This window comes from Spea bombifrons, chromosome 2 (assembly GCF_027358695.1).
Source record: "Spea bombifrons isolate aSpeBom1 chromosome 2, aSpeBom1.2.pri, whole genome shotgun sequence".
NCBI classification, from domain to species: Eukaryota; Metazoa; Chordata; class Amphibia; order Anura; family Pelobatidae; genus Spea; species Spea bombifrons.
Window position 1 is genome coordinate 86253456 of NC_071088.1, and position 24732 is coordinate 86278187.

Genomic DNA, 24732 nt, shown 5'->3' on the forward strand with positions numbered 1-24732 from the left:
CTTGCGGGGCCGGCGGGGGACATCCATGCATAACGCGTATTCAACTTCTGGTGGCGGCACTTCCGCCGTGGGAAGTACCGGCAAGGAAGACTGTTAGCGCAGACGTTCACCGGCAGCGGCGATGCGAGCATAAACAACCTCAGCTGCCGGCACGTCTGCAAGATGTGCTTTAAAAATATCCCTTGCCGGGACTCCCCCGTGGGAATTCCCGGTAAGGGAGATTGTTAAAGCACATCGTGCAGACGTGCCGGAAGCGGAGGCTGTTTACGCACGCATCGCCGCTGCCGGTGAACGTCCGCACGTTGCGCTTAGACAATCTCCCGTGCCGGCACTCCCCCCGTTGGAAGTGCTGGCAGGGGAGGCTGTCTGAGCGTATCCGAGAGTAGGATGCAGGACCCCTGCACCGCTGCGGGGGATCTGTACCCTAACCCCGCTGCCTGCCCGGCATGCAGTCCCGGGCGTCGGGCACTAGACCCCGAATATAGGCCGCACCTCCACTTTAAAGACTTAAAGTGGGGGAAAAAAGTGCGGCCTATATTCGAGCCAATACGGTACTTTGGCACACATATGTTAACACACAAATTTCCACATACTAACACACACACCATACTCACCAACCACACACCACTTCTAACACACACACTCCATCTCACACCCCTTACATATACATTCTCATACACACTTACACATCCACACACAGACATCCATGCTCACATACACTTTTACACAGACATTCATGCTTACATACATACAAACATATATCCCCCTTACCACTATGTATACCTGTAAGTGACAAAAATGTAGGTGCTTGAATAGAAGGCTCTCAACCAGAACAAAATGTATCTGTACAAAGTTTTCTACTGTGAGAATTAATGAGGAGTTGGATGATAACTTTCTGACCAATACTGCTAACCACTTGATCACCAGGTATGCTGGACCCCTAAGTTAGTTTAAAGATGCATTTAATGAGAAAACTTTAAAATATAGAAGCATTATATATTTTAAGTATTAGGTATAAGGTAATTGTAAAGTGAATTTCCAGCATTTCTCTGAGAAATGAGAGCCTTCCCAATTCCTATTTTAATACTATAGTGTATTAAATGAATTGCCATAACCCTAAATAACCTTTAACGCATAAACAAGTTTCTTAACTTTTCTAAACAATACACCTTCCTTGTTAAAGAGTTTTACATAACACCCCTTAAGTAAATTATTTGGTATGCTGAAGTTAAAATCTCTTTTCCTTTAGCTGTTACTTTGACTTTGTAGATAGGCATTTTAATGGTGTTAATTTACTATTTAACTACACAACCTCACTGACCACTGAGTCATGGCCATGCAAGATTTAAATGTTGTTATTTTTGAATTTTGTAATTGGACTGCTTAACAAACAAATCTATAATTGTGTGTGCATGTGTGTATGTATATACAGGTATATGTACATTTGCTTAATACATCTTTTTTCTTTTAATATTCCTCAGGATTTTATTATCATTCCTGGTCCTATTATTTATGAAAAAAACTGTCCATCCATTATGTTTTATTATACACCCACTGCTATTTGGCACTAGACATGTTGCACCAAAGACCTGGACATGTAGTCACAGATTTGTATACAAAAATGTCAACAAGGCACTGTGCTTTTCTTATGTTCTTATGGACTTATATGAGGTACCCAAGAGTAAATATAAGAGAAAAAATGGATCAAGTCCTCCTATAAAAATGTTTTTGTCCCTTCATTTACCCAATGAAGCCGGCTGGTGAAATGCACTTTGAATTGGATGGGTGTTAGAGGCGCATTAGGTGGGTTATGATACTGAATTCTATACACAAGCCTTGCCATATACACTGAAGAGGGATTTGCCCTTATGACTTAAGTGAAGTCTGAGCTATGTCATTTGTTTGCCCTAAGATAATTCTATTAAGTAGAGAGAGTAGAATTCCCTACCTTGTTATCTGTCACCTATCAAGGATGATAGTGTGGAGCAGTGGGAAAATAAGAACACCACATGTGGTGCCCTCCATCCCCTGGTAATTTCATTTATTTTGTTTGCGTGCATATCACTCAGCATAATAATTTTAATAGCTTAATTAAAAGATAAGTTGTAATTTGTTTACACAAAATATTTTTCACAGGAGGACTTCATACTTGACTTGATACAAAATAATGGAATCGTGGTATGTTTCCTATTTCATAAAATATGTCCTGTCCCTTATAATGTATTAATGATTATAGAAACTTTGGCCTTGAATACTCAACTCAAATCACATGACAGAGGCAAGTTAAACATTACCAGACACAAAGTCCCAGTATCATTTCCATCTAAAATCAGTTTACTGGTGCTTCACATTTACATTGTCCACAGTGTGGCTCTATCGTGTAATGTCAAACAAGTTGATAAAAACAGCCAGCATGTTGAAATGTGTACGTCACACTTTTTACACTATGCTCATTTTCTTTTTGCATTTTAACTAAATGTTTATTTAAAAATAGATTCAGAATTTGAAATGTGGCATTAAAAAAGATTATTTTTTCACCATGTGCAGTGGTGAGGCCAATTTAAAAATTTAATTCTGTTCTATCTTAAATAACAGCAAAAAATGCCATCATATCAATACAAAGAGGTATCCTCAAAATGTTGTCTTATTTCAGCAATTGGGAATTTTAATGTGTTTTTATAGGTCAAACAGATGAGTTTTTTTAGATTTTAAAAAAAAAGCAAGGCTATGATAGTCTGAGTGACTAATGGCAATCACAGTTGCTAGGAAGAAATAAAATTAACTTCACACAGTTACTGCCAAAGGGTGTTCTATATTAAAGATGGATACATTTGTGTAATTCAATATTCCAGGATAATTTGCATTTAATAACCAGGCTACATTTCAGAGTAATCATTTTTTTGAAGTCTGCAGGATCATTGAAATGATTATTTTGATTCCTAGAAGAATAATATTTGCATGAAGGCAGTGCCATATTCGCGAGGCTCTTATGATATAAATATTGCTCTGTTTTGGGATCTTATATGTTAGTTCATAATTTGACTTGATGGTGCTAATACCAGCTGAAAATATTGCAAAGAGGAGATAAAGAAGACAAAAGCTCCTAAAGCAATCCTGTGCTCTCTCTATCAAGATTCTGCTGCTCCATACATGGGGCCACATTTTGTTAGGTGGCACTGTCATCAGCCATAGATCTCTGTTGCAGCTGACCATGTGGTTTCAGTAGGCATCACACAGTGAAATCGCCTTAAAACTTACTTAAGATTCCTCACTTGTTTGTCTGCTATTCCATCTGAAGAAGGGACTTCTGAGACCCCAAAAGTTTTTTGTGTTTTACCCCAATACGAGGTATACACTTCTACTTAAGACTACATACTTTATACAGGAACTCCTTACAATGTGTTTGCCAACGTGTCTGAGCAGAGTTCAAGAAGCACTAGTGGTATCATCTCCAGGCAAATACGGTACTTCCAAAAGAGAACAATTTCTGACAGAAATAAAACAAAAGTTGAGGGAATTGTTTTCCCAGTCCTTTTAGGCATAAGTTCTATCCCAGATGCTGATCATTTTATTAAATGTTTAAAATGTAGTCTTTAGTTAATATGAATAACATGCTCTTGAAAAATAGCTTCAAATTGCTGCTAATTGAATTACATGCTTTATTGCCTTCAATTTTGCTCAGTCATGTGGTGAACAGGATGCGAGTTGAAATTAGCGACCACTGATAATTTAAAACTTAAACTATTTAAATTAGTAATGACAAGATATATATCATCACTTCCCATTAGTCTTCTATTAACTTGACTAAAATGTTAATTTTAACACTGTTATTTATTGAGTCTATAATGTTATGCTTATTTGATGGATGATCCTTTTTCCAGGTTTTATCTAAATTCTTATCAAGCCACATATGTTCAGAATGAATATTAAACAAACATAGATACTGCTCCTTCTTCATGTTTTATCGCTGACAGAGACTCAAGGCTTTTTAGTGCCTCAGTAAACTAAAGGGGAAAACATATCAAGTACCTGACAAGGTCGATCACTCTCTCCCTTGGAGCATTGCTCACTGGTTCATTATTTATCATAATGATTTGATCTCCAGGAACTAATTTTCCTTCAGATGGTCCTCCTGAAACCAGAGAAAGTTAAGCAAAGGTTACTTGGCTGACCATTATCTAAAAAAAAAACAATAACACAACTGTTTATATCATTTTAGTTACAAAAAACACTATTTGACTCACCATTGTTTAGTAGTAAATGGTTAGTAACATATAAAAAGCAGAGTGGAGAATATGAAAGTATAATCATGTAAAAAACACTATTCTCCCATCTGTTCGTAGACAATAAATCATACCGATCAATAAAATACTCTAAATAAATACTTTATTTGAGAATATATCTAAATTTAAATGGAGCACAGCAATGCAGGACTATTTACAATGTTGAACATAGGACTTAATTGTTCATTTTTAAACAAATAAACATTAGCTCTCTCCTTTCCATGGTGTGAAAGTGCTAATAGTGATTCAATTGATGTAAAAGTGGATGATTAAACCTTGCTGTCATACCGAGGTCCATTAAATTCCAAGGCACTTCAACGTAACAATATAAAATACACAAAATAACTAAATGCTATGTTTTAAATTAGTTTATATTAAAAATAGGTATTGTTTTTTTTTAATAGTTTATAAAAAGAGTTTTGTTTTATAAAGTGGTGAAAGACAGAGCAAATATTTAATGGTACACATTTGTGAAAGCAATATTTGTTTTAGAGTAACATTGAACAAAACTTTAGCCTGTTTCCACAGGGAATATTATGCGAGCATTTCTCAGAGTATTTTCTGTATTTCTTTTGCCTCTGGCTAAATCAGCCTTAGTTATAAAGCGCTTCTTGTAGTTGTCAAAACATAGATCAACAGTACAATTACCTAAGGACAGCATGCTAACTTTTTTGGACTTGGAAGTTATTTTTTTTGACACAATTCAATGCTTATGTAACAAACCAGAAGTGAATGGTGGTTGCAAATAAATGTTCCTAAATGCTGATCATTAAATTAATTTGTGCCACTTAAGCTTAAAGTAACTGATCCCTTTGTCATGAATCAATACCATAAAAGATTATGAATCCAAGCACCATATTTGCATCAGGTTGAGCTTTAATGTGAATATACACATATTTCCCCAATATGTACCGTATACTATATTTTACATATAGTATAGTGGATGTTATACGATTTAGAATGTTTTATTTTAAGAGAAGCTATATTAACATACTAACAGACAATCACTCAGGCATGTTGATCCAGTTGGGCTTGATGAATCACTTGGAGACATGCTGTTGTGTCATGAATAATTGAAAACTGACATGGTGCAAAATGTAGAGCAATAAACAGAATTTTGTTGATTCCTAAAACATTTGTGTTTGACAATTAAGGTGCAAATAGCTACAGTTTTAGCTTGATAGATGTAAGAAAGACACAACCATAGTTAGGTGTTACATTTATAGATTTTACATACATAGTTGCAATCAAGAGCACACAAAAATATATATGTAGTGCCTTGCTCAACATTGCTCAAACAAAAATAGTCAGTGTATGAAAATCACATCAGATTTTGACACGACAAACAAGTAATTTCCTTCTACATAGTTTGTGGGTTGAATTGGTCAGCTATCCGCTGACAAAGGTCTCCTTGCACATCTGGTGACTGAATTGCTATGTATATAATGAAGCTTAACATGACCTGGTTCAATCATTTATAATGTACACACCTCTATCTTAGCATGCACCATATTCCGTTCTTTCTAATATATGTTTCACCATTTGGGAAGCAACATTCAGCCTCCCCAAAATATTCTATTGTTCACAGTTCTCAACTGTTTCTATAACTGTTAATCCTTCTGTAATTAACATACAAAATGACACATTGGTGACACTTCAGAAACAAAAGCAGATAAATTATCATTAACTCAAACCAGAAATCCAGCATAGTCTAAGTGACTAATAGTCTTGAAGAATAATTAGAACAATTAGAATATCCTAACACCGATTCTTGATGATCTACCCCTTGAGATGACAACGTTCCCCTAAAGATAAACAACAGATTTCCATTCATTTAGTAAAGCAGAATACCTAATTGACTTGTTGTCTAACCTAAAACACTGGAGGGCACATTCCTGTTTTTTTTTATATATATTTTTTTCAATCGTTTTTCTCCTACTCCTTTCTTGGGCTTTTTTCACTGCAATGAACACAACTTCTAGCATTACAAACATCTTGTTCACCAAATACATATTTTAGAGCATAACAGCTGGAAAAGTTGCCGTACAAGAGATAGAATAATTCATCAAATGAAGTTTTAAGGAAGTTTGCTTTTTCGGAATTGAGACTGTACATATGTCACTTAGTTACATGGTTAAATAGGTTTAAAAAAGTCATGTAGTCCATCAATTTAACCATTCCATGAACCCTTATTAGTTGACCCAGACGAAGGCAAAAACCCCACTGAGACACTAATGTGAAAAAAAAATCTTCTTGTCTTCAAGGCAGACTCAACTTGAATCAACATTACCTTATCTACTTTTACTCATGATAACCCCATATTCATTTTATATTGGATTGGCCAAAATGACTTCATGTGATAGACTGTGTCCTAACAGTAAAGAAACCTTCTCTATGTTTAAGACAAAAGCTCCTTCCTTCCAATATTAAGAGATGCCCACTTGTCTGGAAGGTGGGATTTATAAAGAGATCTCCAAATAGATCTCTGTATTGACCTTGAACATACTTGTAAAGTTCTATCATATCCCCATAAGTATGTCTTACCTCCAGAGGAAACAATATCATTTTGGGCAGCCTTTCCTTATACCTGAAATGTTCCATTCCTTTAAAGCCCTAGCACAGAACCCCTACGGCATTTCCCGCTAGAAAACATCCCATCTGTAATCTGCCTTTCAACCACCTTCCTATCCAAGCACAAATATGTTTTTCCAATCTGATATGCCTTAGTTCACTCAGTAACCTAGTGTGTGGCACGGTATCAAAAGCCTTTGCAAAATCTAGGTATATTATGATAAATCTAGGAATATTATTTTGAATCAAGTTAAGACAATTGACCTTATAATGATGGTCCCTTATTCCCCTTATAAATATATATAAGTGAATTACAAATCACGCCTAGTTGCATCGCCTTTAGATTAACTCTGATAAACCCATTACCTATCTGGTTTCCCCATCTCTTCAAATCATACAGCCAACCTGAATTGTATAACTCTACGGCAAAAGGATATCAACCAGAAGATAGAATAGGAGGTTTGGACTTTGACTCATACACACATATTTCTCCTTTCTAGAACAAGTTACATTTTATAACATTAGTAAAACAAACCTTTCCCAAACAGTTTTATCAGCAAGGAACAACTAGACAACCTATTATTTACATCTCTCTTTTCCTTTCCTCTCTCATGTTCTTTTGCCTTCCTTCTCCCACAGAAAACTATAGAACACAATTGTTGTGTTCTGTTTTATTCTTTGTGATCAGTAAAATTGTAACTGTTAATTTGTTTTTGTTTTTAAATCATATAGCAGTTATACACACAGGACTTACACCATAATGGTTCACCAAGCATGTGAAATGTATATTAAGTTTTTGCTATGGACTGTATGGACATTGTATTCTACCGTGCTGTACAATGGCTGAATAAGACATGACAAGTAGTACATTACATAACAATTTGGACTTACAGAAATAAAAGGTAAGGAGGGCCCTGCTGAAATGAGCCTACAATATAAAAGGAGTTAGGGAAAGTGCAGTGGACCAGCCACAAAAGTTGATCTCATTGTAAACTGTGATTACATAATTAATATTGCTGTACAGAAGTACAGTCCGAGAGGAGATAAGGGACTAGGAAAGGTAAATTAGTAGTAGGAAGGCATCCCTAAAGTAATGAGCCTTGAGGGATTTTTTGTTAAGGGCTGAAGGCAAGGAGAGAGTTGGGAAAGCCAGGGAAGGGCTTTCCAGAGGAAGGGAGCCCTTGAGAAGTCTTGTAAGCATGCATACAAAGTAGAAATCAGAGCAGAGGACAGATGAAGATCATCAGATGAGCGTAGGGACCAGGTAGCTGTGTATTTGGAGATAAGTTAGGAGATGTAAATAGGGGAACTGCTATGAAGAGCTTTCAAAGTGAGTCAGGAATTGAATCATGAAACATACAGGCAACACAGAGATTCACGGAGGGCAGAGGTGTAAGCAGTTATGGGTAACGAATATAAGTCTGGCAGGAGAGTTCATGATGGATTGTAAGGAGGTAAGATGGCTAAGACAGGATATAATGAAAACAGGCTGGTCCTTAACCCCTTTGTGACAATGGCTGATTTTATTTTTTGTATCCTTTGTGACAATGGCTGTTTTAACATTTCTGCGGTACTCGTGCTGCAGGAGCATTTTCTTCTTTTTTTCAAGGACAAGAATGGATTTCTTTAGATGTCATTGTTGTGGTTGTATCATATCACTTACTGTAAAAAAGTATAAAATATGGTGAAAAATGTAGAAAAAATTACCTTTTCTGACTTTTACTTGAAAAATATTTTATTTATGAAAGGTAATGAAAAAACCTTCTTAATAGATTCTACTATTTGTCCTGAGTTTAGAAATACCCAATGTTTTTATTTGTGTTTTTTCCACGCACATTTTACTTCATGCATGAATTAAAAGGTCCTGGTATATGTCACTTTCACACAACACCCCAATATGTGTTCAATAACATCTCCTGAGTACATGCATGGGTTTGCCTGGCTATTTTGGGCAAAATGGCCACATTTGGGGCATGCGCATTTCTCAATGTTGAACTTTGACATTTGGTGATCCAAACATTACCAGACATTACACACAGTCACACAGACAAACACAGTGACAAACAAACACAGTGACAAATAGACAAACACAGTGACAAACAGACAAACACAGTCACACAAAGAAACACTGTGACAAACTGACAAACACAGTGACACACACAGAGTCAAACTCTGAGTTGCTGTGAAGGAGGGACTCAGCCTATCAGGAGAGGCTTCTGAACTCTCAGGCAATCAGGAGGGTTGAGGAGTCTCTCCTGATTGGCTGAGACCTCCTTCACTCAGTCTCCGCATTCCGGGACAAGTCATTGTCCTGGATTGAGGCTGCCTGGGACCCGGGACTTAAAGTCCAATTGCGGGCCTGTCCCGGGCAATCCGGGACATGTGGTCACCCTAGACGTGTAACTTTTTCAAATTGGAAATTGGACTTGTGGTCATCCTTTCCCGGTCCTGGCACGTCAATTGTCGCTAACTGGATGGCGTGCTTAGACTGTCAATTGTCATCAAGGGGTTAAGAGATAAATATTCATTAAACATAACAAACTGACAAAACTGCCATAATGGCAAACATGTTGATGTTTTATTGTATAGTAATTTATGGTTATTAATTTGTGGTTATGCATAAAAAAGTGATTCTGGCTGTGTATAAAAAGTGATCCACTGTTTGCTATGTTGATAAGATCACTTTTCAATCTTTGTACCAGAATCACTATACATAACCCTCAATGTTTCATTCAATGGGCAGTTATCATCTCTTAAGAATTGTTAAGAAATGCGAACAAGACTTCATACCTCTGAATTATTAAACCGATAAGCTGCCTGTTAATGAATTTTTTACTACCAACACTGACTTCTCTTTGTCTCAATGTCAAAACACTCTTGTACTACCAAGACTAAAACCATTAAAGCATTTTGAGTACTAAGTTAAAGATCTTTATGAATATGAATTCATGTATTATCTGAGCTACAGGAGAATAAATCTCAATAAATTCAGAAATGTTGTAAGTTTATTATACGTTAAGGGGAAAAATGCGAAATGGTAAACCTAGTAGTCAGCTTGATACAGCATAACAATTAACTCTTTGGAAGTTAATGTAAAATGAACACTGTGTTTTGACCTTCGTATCTGTTTTGTGTTGTGACCAACACAGCGACATGCTTCTTTTGTTTTCCTATTACTAATGGAGTTCCAAACCACATAATGCGTGTAGCATCTAGCCAAGGCATGATGGAATGTATGATTCTAAGCAAACAACATAAAGCTAGTTAGAAAAATAAGTGCATATGTTGCATTAACCCAAGGAAAATATCTCTTTATAGCAATACGAATGTATTTGATATCATCTGAAGTTACCAATTTGGAGGCCAATGCGTTGGATATGACACTCAAAGGTCTTTGTATAAGAGCATAGTAATCGATAGAATGGTCAATTCTGCAGGAGCATTAGGTTCTTTGACTTGGTGGCACTAGATTTACATTTTTTGTACCTAACCTAATATTTACCCCCAGTCACCCTCTCCTCATTGGTGTCTGCAAAAACAAGCCTTGCCTTTAAGACATTAGCAGTTATTCCATAGGAAAAGTGCTGTTAATATACTTAAATGCATTTCCTTACTGTCAATTGTCAAGTTTTTGACACTTGAGAGCAATGAAGCAAAATGGATCATAGTTCATGTACCTCCCTACACCCAACAACTTTCAAAAGTAATTTCAAAATTTCCCATTCTTAGATATAATAATTACATGGTACCTCATTGCTTTGCATGCTGTATTCCCACCAATACATGAAATCATATAACATGTATAATTAAGATCTTTAAGATATTTACGGTGAAAAGGGTATTTTAGATGTTTTTACATCTCCGAAATTGACTGAAATACAGCCATTGTAACCACAGGCTAACAACTTCTATGGAAGTAACTCTCAGCAAACTTCTGACAAGGCGACGCAAAAACGAACTAGGTTTTGGTTCCCTGTTCCTCTTAGCACATTGCATCTCTGAGAGTCTTGGACGGAAAAGGGCTGATGCAATAGTGACCGATGGCTTAGTCTGTAAACAAAATGAGAGCAATGGTGTGCCTCCTAGAGCCTCCTACCTGTTCTCGGCTACATTAATAGTGACTGGACATCAGACTTTAGACATCTTCTTGGTGGTCTGTTGATATGTCCTGAGCAGATGAAGAGGCTGTCTTCTCTATTTCAGTCTGCTGCTGGGTCCAAATATGATTCTCCTTGTATTGAATAGCTCTTAGAATTTGCCATTAGAACAGCTTTACAGTCATCGTACCACCCCTGAAGAGGTTTCAAAATGCTGCCTTCTTCCTAATGTAATGCAGAAGTCCACTTCCAGCATATGTTTGCGGTGATTTAGTTTGCCCTGAATGATGTCTGTGTAAACAGATCTTTAAGGTTCCTTATCCCCTAGTTCAAAGGGATGTGCACACTACACAGGTAGCTATAAGTGCGTGTTCATCCAATCTGAACCATGAATCATTTGTAATTCACAATACCAATGCTATCTACAACTTTTTATTTACCAAGCAAACTAAAACACATCTCATCTAAATATATAACTTCATATCACCTAATCTGCTGGTATCTGATTTCCCATTTGATAACAAACATCTTACGCATAGTAAAACATTCCCTTTCCTTACATAGTTTAGCGGTTTTTAATTTGATATCATAGAAATGCATATATAAAGCATGATTGACTTATTTCCCTTATTTTCTTTCTACCTTCTAATCAATCCCTGAAAATACATTGCTGCTCAGTGCCGCAAGGAGGCTGTTTTGTAACCATTACAAATATGCATTTAACTAGAACTAATTATGTTTGTATTCCAAACTCACTTGACTAAGTATTTGATTTGAAGCTAAATTGCAATCTCACTGAAACCCCTTGCATCTATTTTGAACTCTACATTTATAATGAGGCACTTAAAGATCTTTGATCAATAAAATTATATTTAATTAACCTAGAGGTATGCAGGCACGTAGGATGTCAGTTCTAAAGGTATTTAATTTGCTCCATTTCATGCAACGTTAGAGAGAAATATAATTTATTTACTGCAGTGAGAAGCGACTGTCAAGAGCCTAGCAGCTTATGTAATGCTACATCTTTTTTATGTTGATCCAACAAAAGGTATACTCTTAACTACAGGCTCCATGTTGTCTTGGACGAACGCGGATATATAGAAACATTGACCTCTAGTCTGTCTGGTTTTCTGGTGGAAAGCCCCAAACCTTAATTATTATTATTTATTGTTTTATATAGCGCCATCAAATTCCATAGCGCCGTGCAATGGGTAAGTTGTTGGTTTCATCTAAGATTGGAGACATATACCAATGCCATACATGCTTAGTCTGTTAACCAGTCCTCTACTGCTTTTGTGGAGGGTGGTCTACGTATTTGCTATCATCTTGGTAAAGTAAAACTTCCTTAAATTGCACCTAAACCTCTGACTAGTTTTAGATTATGACCTCTTGTTCTAACATTTTACACCCTTTATGTAAAACAGAGTCAAACATAGAATGAAAACTCTATGTAAAATATATAATAAAGGGCAATTGGGGATAACCCACTGTGTCTTTAGCTGTTTAGGACTGCCAACATTTTACTAAATGTAAGAAATTCTAAATTAAACCACATACTATTCACACTGATTCCATCTTTCTAATATGCATTCGTGTAGATCATCATTGGTATTTTGCTGATAATGAGCTATTACAGATTCTGTTCTAGTCAATGAGTATTCTCAACAATTCAGATGGTAATAGGTAGTAGAACTGGGTAAATAGTAGATTTTATTGGTTATTAAAATGATTTAAGTTATCAAGGTGGCCTCAGAATATGACAGAACTTTTAAATATTAGATTTTACATTTTGGGGGGCACGAGTACATAGAGTAGATAGCTCAGTTTTAAAGGGTTCTTCCATAAATAACCTGACTTTGCATTTTCTATGTACAGACAGAAGGTATAATTCAGGTTGCACACTGTGCTGGAGGTCAGGGCAACCCACATAGTGAGTAAATTGATCATTCCTTTATTTTCTGAAACTTACAACAAAAGCTTCTTTTTTTGGAAATAATTTACAATGGTTAATCACATAATCTTAATAACTTTAAAATGTAGCTCAATGCAACATTAAAGACATCTGATAAGACATCATTGTTTCCTAAACCTTTGAAGCTCACCTGGGGTTACAGAACGTACAACAACAGGTTTTTCACTTCCAGCTACAAAACCAAAACCAAGCACCGGATCTCTTCTCATTTCCACGTTCCGAGGAGCTGGAGGGTTGACTTGGCAGTTTTCAATTCTTGGGTCTTCAAATGTGGCCGCTTGTGTCAAGTGACTAAAAGAGAAGAAATTCCATCAAATACATGTTATGGTTCAGCTGTTTAGTATATGACTTTAGTATAGAGCTTAATAGCTTGGTGAGCGACTAAGTGGAAAAAGAAGCATTCAGCAAGTTGTTGTAATGTGCCATTGATGGTCGACCCATTTCCTGCTTGAGAATTCCAATCTTAATGTTACTGCTATTATCTGCATTATCTCTTATATACAGCAAAGATGTTAACATTCTCCATGAAACAAATAGCGAATGACTCAAATGTTTGCGGGTTTTTTGGCAAAAAGTATTATGAATCTAAGAAATGTGTTTAATATAAAAATGATGAACAGGAATATTAAAATGTATTAACTCAATTCTTAAACTTGCATATTCCTATGGATTCCCAAATACATGTATTATGTATTATTACTATTAGATAAAAAAAAACATAACATCAGATTTGTTGTTTTTCTAAACAGATTTGGAATTTAACATGTGTACTTGAACAGTATGGGACTGTTCTTATGCAAGCTATTTATTATACTTGATGGAAAAGTTCAACTGTTCAGCTTAAATGTTACCAAACTGAAGATTTTAAATAATGGATGTATGCAAACATTTTCCTTCTAGCTTATAGCGTTCCAAGCTTCTCTGAGAACTGCAGCTGCTTTAATGCATTGTCAAGAGGTTCATATGGCGCTACGAAAGGCACAATGACTATAAAATAGCATGTGTTTTAGTACCAAAACCTCACAATACACTACAGCATAATTATAGTCAATTAACTCACGATTTACATCCCTGTCTAGATGGAATGTGGACGTGGCATTACTAATATGTACTATAAAGACTTAAAGCTATTATCTTGTCATATGCAAGTGCAAGGTTTATCGTATGATTTGATTGAACAGGGTTTTTCTTGAATTTAATAGAGTAGAGAAACAATAGTTACTATTTCAATTACTTACATTTATGAGATGTTCCTTAAAATTCTGTTTACTTAAGAATATGGAGAAATGTAGGGAACCACAGCTAAGACAATATATTGTAGCGACGGTATATTACTTTAATGTAGTCTTTCTCAGCATGTGGTTTGTGTATACATTGGAGTTTTTTACATGACCCAGGTATCGGGTAAAATTCCACCTCCTCCTCACCATGTCTTACTCCCTTCATCTTATTTTAACCCCTTACAGCAATAAAGACAGTAGACTGTGATTGATTTTGGAATGTGTACAGCACAGCGCTTTATTAACAGAAATACGCACTGTAACACAACCTGTATATTTGCCCAACCATGAGCATTGTGTCCTGTAGCTGCCCCCACCATGCTCGTCACACCCCCACGGTGACCAACAAGAGGTGATTCCCAACATTAACCCTTAGGTTACCAATAACATAAAACTAAACTTAGACCCACTCAAAGGACGCAACCACAGTACCAGATTTTTTAACAAGGCGCAGGACTACACCAGCAGGTTGACCGGTAATTTCACCTTCCCTCGAGACCCAGCCTGCAGGAAGTAATCTAAACGCAGACTCAACTGTGCTGGTTACCAAATCTCCGGGACAACCAAGCCAACTAATTGCGCACAAAATTTGAAGACGATCGCCACGCTAAGACACTGTTATACCTGTCCACAGAAACAAAGAGAGGGTTCCACGTCATTAGAGTGAGAATCCAGTCAGGGCTCATGTAAAAATTATGCCTTCTTCCTATTCATTTAACCTTTTTGTAGTGAAATAGACACAAAAGCAGGCATTGATACGTCATAGAAGGTGAAAAAGGATTGTATTTCTTTTATGGAGCTAAAATGCTTAGCACGATAAGAGTTAAATTAATGTTTAGTCTTAGTGAAATATCACCTAAAATGCCCATATAATTTCAGATATTATTGATAATAGGTAGGAAACTGTTGCAATGTGGGGTATTTGATAAATAAAGTATTAATGTGGTAAAGATAAATAAAGGGTATGTGGATAGAGAGATCACTACTGGGTTTACGTGAATGGAAAATGTTGAGAAACACTACTGAAAGACTATGATAGAGCCATCTTTAATTCCAATAGGGCTGTGAGTAAGCCTGTATGCCATATATACTTTACATTTTTTGTATTTTGGCAGACAATACATACCCTTACCTGCAAGCTTCCCAGGTTATTCTACCCAGAGCTCTCCCTCTCCTGGGGGAGTGACTTTGTAAAGGGCATGACCAGCCATGCATAGGAGTGGCGCTAATTCCAGACAGCTTTTGGTTGGTGGGGGAGGCCAAACACTACTCCCCTACCCAGAGACAGAAGAAACTGCTTTGGAGACTTTGGGTCAACCCAAGAGAGTTTCCAGGTATGTAGATACCTTCATTCTTCCTAAACAGATACTATGGGCAAAATTTTAAGTTCATTTGCTAATTAACCCAAAGAAGCATTTCACTTCACGGTAACTATCCCCATGCAGCATAGGCATTAAAGGGGCAGTCTAATGTTGCTTTTAGCCCCACCAGCACAGCAATGGAAACCAACATGCATTAATAATAAAAAAACACTAGACTAGACTTTTGTGGACTAGACTGTTCCTTTAATGGAATAAAGTTTACTGCCCTCACACTCTTAAATACATTAGAACACCAAAGTCAGGAAATGTCTCATGCCTCTGACACACAAACCCTGCCGCAGGAAGCACAACCTGCTCACACTCCAGACAGAGACTTGTAGGCTACGTTTAATGCATTGTTAAATCAGTAAGACTTAAAAGCCTTGAAACGTGTTGACAGTCACAGATTCTACAGGGCAAACTTAGTCTGTAAAATGTTGAAAGAGTTCACCCTTCAGAATGCATAGTGAATTTCATAAGTTGAAACTATAACTCCTAAAACATCCTACTTTAGTTAAAAGGTTAATACACACCAGATTTTAATGATCACCGGACCATTGTTACTATATTTTTGATAACTCTTCTTTACGGTTGTGTCTCCATTGCACAAAAATTCTTTAATTTGTTTTTTGTTTTTTTTTAGATAATAATTGACACTGGTTTAACTTAACCTCAGCAGTGAATGGTTCACATGTTGGCAATATTCCGTCAGAGTAATAACATTTACACAGTGTAATAACAGTGCGGTTAACATTTAGAAATGTCTTAAATTCACTTTGTGTCACTATAATAATTGGTTGTTTAAATTTAAATATCACTTTACAAATCTAGCATTTTGCTTTTACTTGTACCATTAAGGTCAGAAGATCAAGCTTTCAAAAGATGTTGTAAAGTTGAACCAAAATGAAGAATAGAAATATTTGGTCTTTGCATAGTTCCTTATTAAACTTTGTTTTGTTGTAATTTTATGAACTTTTTAAGTGGGTAAATATTCACCTCATGGAAGCTGATTTCAGTGGCTCAAATTGGCGGAGCCAGCGTTATGTTTCAAAGACTACTTCAACCAACAAGCAACAGTTATACTCTGTTCCCCATAGTATACATATAAGGTAAGTTTTCAATATACAGTATATATATAAATCGATGAGCCATTACATGACCACCTGCCTAATATTGTGTAGGTCCCTCTTTTGCCACCAAAACAGCCCTGACCCATCAAGGCATGAACACCACTAGACCTCTGATGGTGTGCTGTGGTATCTGGCACCACGACGTTAGCAGCAAGTCCTTTAAGTCCTGTAAGTTGCGAGGTGGGGCCTCCATTGATACAATCTAGTGGCTCATATTCTCCAGGTAAGCAACACCTCCACACCCAGCCATCCATGTGATGTCAAAGAAAATGTAATTCATCAGACCAAGCCACCTTCTTCCACTGCCCCATGGTCCAGTTCTTATGCTCATGTGCCCATTGTAGGCACTTTTGGCATCGGACAGGGTTTAGCATGGGTATCCTGACTGGTCGGTGGCTACGCAGCCCCATAAATAAAAAACTGTGATACACTGTGTGTTCTGACACCATTCTATCAGACCTATATTAACTTTTTCAGCAATTTGAGCTACAGTAGGTTATCTGTTCGATTTGACCACACGGGCCACCATTCATCCCCCCATGTGCATCAGTGAGCCTTGGCCACCCATGACCCAGTCATCAGTTTCTTGGACCCATTCATTTCTTGGACCACTTTTGATAGGAACTGTCCACTGCAGACCGGGAACATCCCACAAGAGCTGCAGTTTTGGACATACTCTGACCCAGTCGTCTAGCATCACAATTTGGCCCTTGTCAAAGCTACTCAGATCGTTACGCTTGGCCATTTTTCCTGATAATAACACGTCCAGTTTGAGGACGAAATGTTAATTTGCTGCCTAATATATCCCACCCACTGACAGGTGCCATGATAACAAAATTACCAGTGTTATTCACTTCACCTTTCAGTGATCATGTCTAGATAGATAGATAGATAGATAGATAGATAGATAGATAGATAGATAGATAGATAGATAGATAGATAGATAGAAATATTTATATCATACTGTTTTCATGATCTTATCTAGTATATGAATTTATTAGTTTATGGTATTTGCATGTGTGTGCATGACCATATGGTATTAGCATGTGTGTGTTAAAATGAGGTGTTATTGTCTGTGAGCATATGAAGATGGCATGTTGTGCCTGTTACTGTATGGTGTTAGAGTATATAAGTGTATGTTAGTGTATGATGTTAATGTGAGTGTGTGCATCCTTTTATAGTGTTGGAGTGTCAGGGGTGAGCATAGGGTTAGTGGTGCCTGTAGATGGGGAGAAGGAGAAATAATTTGTGTAAGTTCATGGTGTTAGAGTGAGTAGAGTGTTATGGTGATTATGGCATTAGCTTTAGGAGTCAGAAAAGGTTATTGTTTATTAAAACATAATGGTAAAAACCTTTAGATTAGAATTTGACTGGTGGCAATTCTGTGCAATGTCAGGCTAAATGAACCTATATAACAAATACGAAGATGCAAAATCAACAGTACTTAAATCTTAGAATGAAAAGGCTAAACTATATGCCATGCCATTTTGAACCTGCTAAGTGGCATGCCATTATAATACATGTTAGAGAAATTGAATCCTTGTACTAATAAATAAGGCCCTCCATAATACTGCTCCTCCATACATTTCAAAACTTTCATACTTGATCTTTATGTTTTTCCCACAGACTAAGGCTTTCCTTCACAGTTATAATATAATCATTTTCCCATCTACAAGACTTCACTGATGCTGCCCATACCTCTACCTAAATTATTTCACAGAACCTCCAGCTTGCACTCTCCCTCCCAACGTTCAAGAAAAACCTCTTCTTGAAGGCATACCATCTCAGTAGATATAATTTACCTACCACTAATACAACCCCACACTACCTCTCCCAAATGTAGCACAAATGGAAAATAGATTAATACAATCTCTGGGGTTTTTTTGTTCTTAAAATGATATAATGCATTTGAGGAACACCTGCGGATGGTTTTAAATCATACATGGTAGTATGAAGGTCACATTAAACTCATGTTTAACTTGGTATTGCCAATTCAACTCACAGATTCTTATAAATTATTTCTGTGAGATTACCAGTCAATTTCTGCCTTCAGTGAACATATGCATGGGTCATGAATCCTGGTAACATCACAGTGCTGGTAGAACACCAAGCTTCAATTACACTACCTGCAAGAACGTGACTTTATACACTGCTATATATTTATGTACTTCTGTGGTGAGGTAAAAAAAAACAATATCAAAATGTATTCTGAAAATAAAATATTTATGAGCTTTTAGATTAAAAGCATTCCATTTGCAAGGAAATTTGAGCAATCAATGGCTTTCTTTTGTAAATGTATATTCTGGTTACATATTTTTATCATAATTATTTAGACTCTTACTTTTATGGCAATAAAACAATGCATATGAGTATGTAAATATAATATGAAATATATTTATCTTCACATTTTCACAAAGGGAATGAAATATTGGTTTATGATATATACTTGTCAGGTTGCTAGAACGTTTCTTACATCCTCTGGTGAGACTTCCATAGGTCACTGGGGATGGTCAGCAGCTACCTAACTTTCATGTACGCTTTACTTGTACAAGACTTTCTCTTACACACATTGATTGTTTGATGGTTTACTCATGTGTTTAATTGCTTCGAAAAAATACAGTAAGAGGTAAAGCGCACAATAGCTTCTGTGTGAAAAAAGTATCTAAACTTAGAATCCACCAAGAGAAAACTGTCAACAATGGTAGCACAATGCTAAGAATAGAAAGGAAGAAGAGTGCAGCTAAAGCTAGTTGTAATGTATATGGAACACAATTCTGTGACTTGTTTAAAACTTAATTGGTGTTAATGGTGGTGGAAACTGCCTGATTTTCAATTTAACTCCCTGACTAATCCATAAATAGTGATTATGAGGCTTAATATAATGCGCTACCTAAAAAACCACAGCATGTCCAATCAGATCAAATCATATACACTAAACACAACATCCATATTTTATTAAACACAGCAACCCATTCTATATTTTTTGGCACGAGAGATGTGTTACATTTTGTAAACTGTTTGGTATAGCACTTGTAAGTGATTGTTGATTTTTTTGTAGTACATTTGTAGCATAGTAATATTTTTAGGATTAAATCAGCCCTGTTATACTGTGCTTCAACCTGTCTTTCAATGGTGTGTCAAATTTCTTTAGATGCACCTTAATATTTCTGGAGACATTTTATTTTTCTTTTACTAAATTTGTATAAAAGCCTATCTATGTAAAGGCGCACGGACAAGATGGAAACACAAACGTTTCAGGGTACACACATCCCTTTATCAATGTCCACCTACAACCAATGGCACATAGATAAAGGGGTGGGTTGCCCGAAACATTCACGTTTCCATCTTGTCCTTCATCACACTTATTAAACATGTGGATTCACTTGCAACATCCCTGGAGCGCGCTGTGTTTTCTTTACTTGGATTAATGTATCACAATGCATTGAATAGGATTAGCTTCACCAAGCTTTAAAGAAATGGAAAAGCGAGGGAGACCAAGAACCGCAAACAGGAGCAGAGCACCTCCACGTGACATTGTGGGGAGAAGGCACATAAGGTACCCACAGACAGGGTAATATTCTGGACACTCTGTATTTTCTGCCAACCAGCAGGCTACTTCTCTGACCAAATCATGGCAGCTAGACATACCCAGCACAACTACAATACAATGACACTTGCACTACACTTATGACAGCTTTTCGGTAGGGATGGAGCATGGATAACCTACTGTACTTATATTGCCTTTCCTTAGGCAGCGTTGCCAAAGCCAGCACAACATTATTCCAGCATTTGAACTTGCTGAACAAAGTTGGTGAAAAGAGATGTGTGGCTGTGTTGGCATGTGGGGTCTTGATAATTGACACCTGAGAGAACTGTGCCAAATTTCAATCACTGTGGGCCCCTGCCATACTGAAACCTTGGGAGTAATTGCTCCATAGGTCCCACGATTAATAGAGCCCTGTTATCAAATTATTGATATAATTTAAATCAGTTAACTTTTATTCTCATTTTCGGGAGTTGTAGTTTGAGCTCACCAAATTCAAATACTCATTTTAACATTTTACAACCAACTGAGCTTGCCATGTAGAATCTGTGAGTGGCTGTGAAAGTATTTCAGTACTTCTAAATCTCATTGATTTAAGAATGTATTTTGATATCTGGAGTGTGAGCATGTTTTCCTTAATGCAAACTGGAGCTTTTGTGCTATAGTTATTTGAGTTAGAAAATGAAACCTTCCCCCCTGGCTGCCACTACTGAAACCAGGAAGCATGAATATGCAGACTTCTCGCACAGTGTTGGTAGCACTTCCATTAAACCCATTGGAATGACATCTATGCTAGCAAAACATCACTGCTCATATAGCATACACATAACTGGGTTCTGTTACTCCCATTGATTGAAAATCATCCTCTGAGCATATGCAAGAAGTGTACCAATGAACGCTCTCTGCTCTTTGTAAAGCCATTCAAATAAGGCGAAAGTTGTATTTATTTAACTCAATTAAAAAAAAGAATTCCTGCACCAATTTGCTTGTAGTAAAATGCATTGGAGCCCATGCGTTTAACAGCAAAATAGGATTGTAGAGTTCCTTTAAGACAAGCGAATATGCTGTTTATTGAACTGCTTGGTATGGGTTGTTACTTTGAATGTAACTTTTTACAGTACAGATTCCACGTATGCAAAATTGTTTTTATTTTAACTCAACATGTAGTTGAGTTGCAATCCATTCATTTGCAATCACCAGTGGCACCTATTAATAATTAGGTGACTCATAGAATCAAGCCCATGTATTGCCGCTACACAACCCTGACATGGTGGAGTGAGCGTACTACTCCTAAATTACTTCCACAGGAGTGCGTTCTAAATATAACATCACATGTAATCACATCACTAACAGTGAATATTCCTTAATAAGGCATTCACAAACCTAATAACATTAAGCCCATAATACTAAGTCCAAATCAAGTTCAGATTCACTTTCCACAGCATATCAATAATTAAATAGAAAGCAAAAGGAATTGTCACATAAAAAAGTCATAAATATTTATTACCATGAGCGATATGACTCGCATAAAAAAAAAAAAATCTTTCAGAAGTATTGCGGCTTCACATTGCAATATTTGACCAATGCATGTTGTACATAAACGTATCCATTGGATCTTATTATTTGTTGCAAACAGAAAAGTTAATTAAAAAAATAGTGGTAAAGAAACACCAAAAAACATCAGCAAACATAAAATTACTTGCTATATCACAACAGCTGTAATGAGCTTCCGCTGTGGCAACAAAACATCATCAAACATGTCCTATCTTCAATTATATGATACCTTTTGATCTTATTAAATGCATATTGTTTTAGAAATGGTATCAGCTTACACTGTGCTTTTTTATGAGGCATCCTTGCAAACGAATACAGGCATTTTTACTGATTTGGATTTGTGTCCTGAGAGTTGAATTGGCTACTTGTGACACATATTATTAGTAAATATACAACCTTAATTTTCAACACAGGTCTACGGATTTTAGTAGATATCTATAAAAATGGTATGCTAAGTTTGAGCTAACACAGTGTTTTAACAAGATCGCATGCTAAGTTACTTTTTGAAGACAATTTACTGTACTCCTGTTTCTTTTTAGGTACAATGCTACAATCTATTGATTAATTGTGCTATACTCTCAATTTGTTAATGAGGCTGCCAGCGTTGATGGTTTTGAGATGTGAGCAATTACCAAAACCCCTGAAGAAAATAAATCCACCGAGACCTGGAATATAGATTGAGTTCATTAATATATTTCAGCTAGTGAGCTTGCAGGCTGATGTACTTTTGTTATTGATGGTTTGTGCGCTAAAGTCTGCATGTAATACAAATGTGCTTGATTCAGAATAATAGCTTTTTTTGCACCTGGAACAAAACATTATTACATAATGTTTGGCAGACATAAAGTATTTTTCGGTGAAGGCAGAAAATATTGTAAGCTTGAAAGCAGTTTGTCAATTTGATTTTGTCATATCCTATACCACCAGCATATACTTTTAGCAATGTATCGGGGGACTGGCAATGTTCAGCATGGATCATCTGGTAATATTGCATTCCAAAACATATTTGATCAGGGGACTGGCAACTTCTGGCCCTGTGGCCGGAAAGTGTTTTCCACCCCAGACCCTTGAACCCCTCGCCCATTTAACATATGCACTAGCACACATATGTAAACCACCAGAAAAAAAAAAGGAACCACCAGAGAAAAAGCCAGACAACAGGCTGACCTTCAAAGCATTGTTCGCGCTCGCTGAATTGGAAGCAAAGTATGAAAAAATGAAGGAGCTAATTCTTTCTGGAGATACTTTGAATCCTCTGTCAATGCAATTTACAGAGATCAATAACCTGGCTGTCCCTTTGCATACTTTTCCTCAAGGAAGCAGTGGACTAGAATCTCCAAGTAGCCTCATGGACAGTCCACATCACATAAACCAAAAAGAGTCACGGGACATCCGTGTAGATCACATCAAGGATCCAACTTACTCCTGCCTTCACAGACCAAAGATGAGTCAGTAGAGAGAGAACCTGAACGGTCTGAGTTTCTTCCAGGAAAATCCACTGACTACTATGTCTGTGTGCGTAACATAGCCAACTCCATCACAGAGGCAGAATTCATTTTCCATTTCCAGAAATCCTAAAATTCGGTACCTTGGAACATGCCCAGGCTGCAGTGTTGGAAATTAATGGGAAGGAGTTATGTGGGTGAGCGTTAAAAGTCAATTACATCAAGGATTCAAAACAAAGCGCATATGAAAAGCTGGATCATCTTTCAGGATCTCAGCCTCACAACCTACCCAGTCTGCAAGCGTTGAGTGTATAGACACCGCTTTTCCACTATCTTAGAAAAAATGTGGCAGCGTACCAACAGAACGTGCTGCCTCTCTTCATGTATCTCGCTTTAACAAAACCGAGTTTCTTTCATCTAACACACAGATGATGGGAACTTTTGGAGCTCCCATGTATCCGGCGCACATGCCTCCGCCTGTACCTTCTTGGGGTTCCCCTAGTTATGTTCCTTTAATGCTACCATGGATGGTGTGTAACAGCATGCGTAACCAGGGAACCATACCATACCCTGGCCCTCCGTATTTATTGCCAACCACTTCACAGGCCCCGTGGTGTGCCCCATCCTTTCCGCAAAGTTCCAGTGTCATAGCAAAACCTGGAACGAATCGCTATAAGAGCTAGGGATGGAAGTGTGCCGTCTTGCACAACAAAACCAAATTTTGTTGGTGACACCAACAGCTTGGTCTTTCATCAGCTGGCTTATTTGGCTCTGAACAAGCCAATACTATGTTGCCATATACAAAAAGCAAGATGCACCATGAGACAAATGCGACAGCTGTCAGAGATACCAGTAAAGTGGCAATAGTGTCAATTGCAGCAACACCTGTGGCATCTTCCTCTGCTCCATCCAACATACAGATCTCACAAAGTGCAATGATTACAGCTGCTACAGACACACTCAAATCCTCCACTTCTCCTGTTATTCGGGCTACAACCGCTAAGATCCAAAATCCAAAAACTGGTGAAGTTGGTGAAGGTGAGCCTTGTACTGCTACTGTACCATCAAAACATTTGAGAGCTCCAACATCTTTCCCACCCACTGTAACCATTCCACAACAAACTGGAAACAAGTCTTCTGGTAATGTGACTTCTGTGTTCCCTGCCACCAATACAGCAGCATCTTCAGCTAAGACCTCTGTAGTGATTCCCAGTTCAAGCCCTTCTAGTAAGGCACAGCCAAAATGTCCTGCTTCCTATACTGGTGAGTCTGAAAGAGGGGGTTGGGGTATATGTCCTCAGTTGGATCCGTTCACAGAATGTCCCATGTTCATCATACCAAACAGATTCAATCTTTCAGTATGCAACAGAGTTATGAATGAACTGATAAGTCGGTATCCTGATCTTCCATGTGACCAGATTGCAAAAGCTCTTAAGGATATTCAAAAAGAGAGAGGTGGTTACCTCAGTGGTTTGTCCATCGAGGCGATTGTTTC

General features: G+C 37.2%; 1 protein-coding gene across 1 annotated transcript in view; it reads right to left on the reverse strand.

Annotated features, from left to right (window-relative positions):
• The window catches only part of FRMPD4 (FERM and PDZ domain containing 4), a 169960-nt gene that overhangs the window by 37016 nt on the left and 108212 nt on the right, over positions 1-24732 (reverse strand). The window contains exons 3-4 of the mRNA XM_053455038.1: positions 13054-13214; positions 4030-4132 (exon numbers count right to left, since the gene is read on the reverse strand). Coding sequence (XP_053311013.1) covers positions 4030-4132; positions 13054-13214 — 264 coding nt within the window. The remainder of the gene's footprint in view (positions 1-4029; positions 4133-13053; positions 13215-24732) is intronic.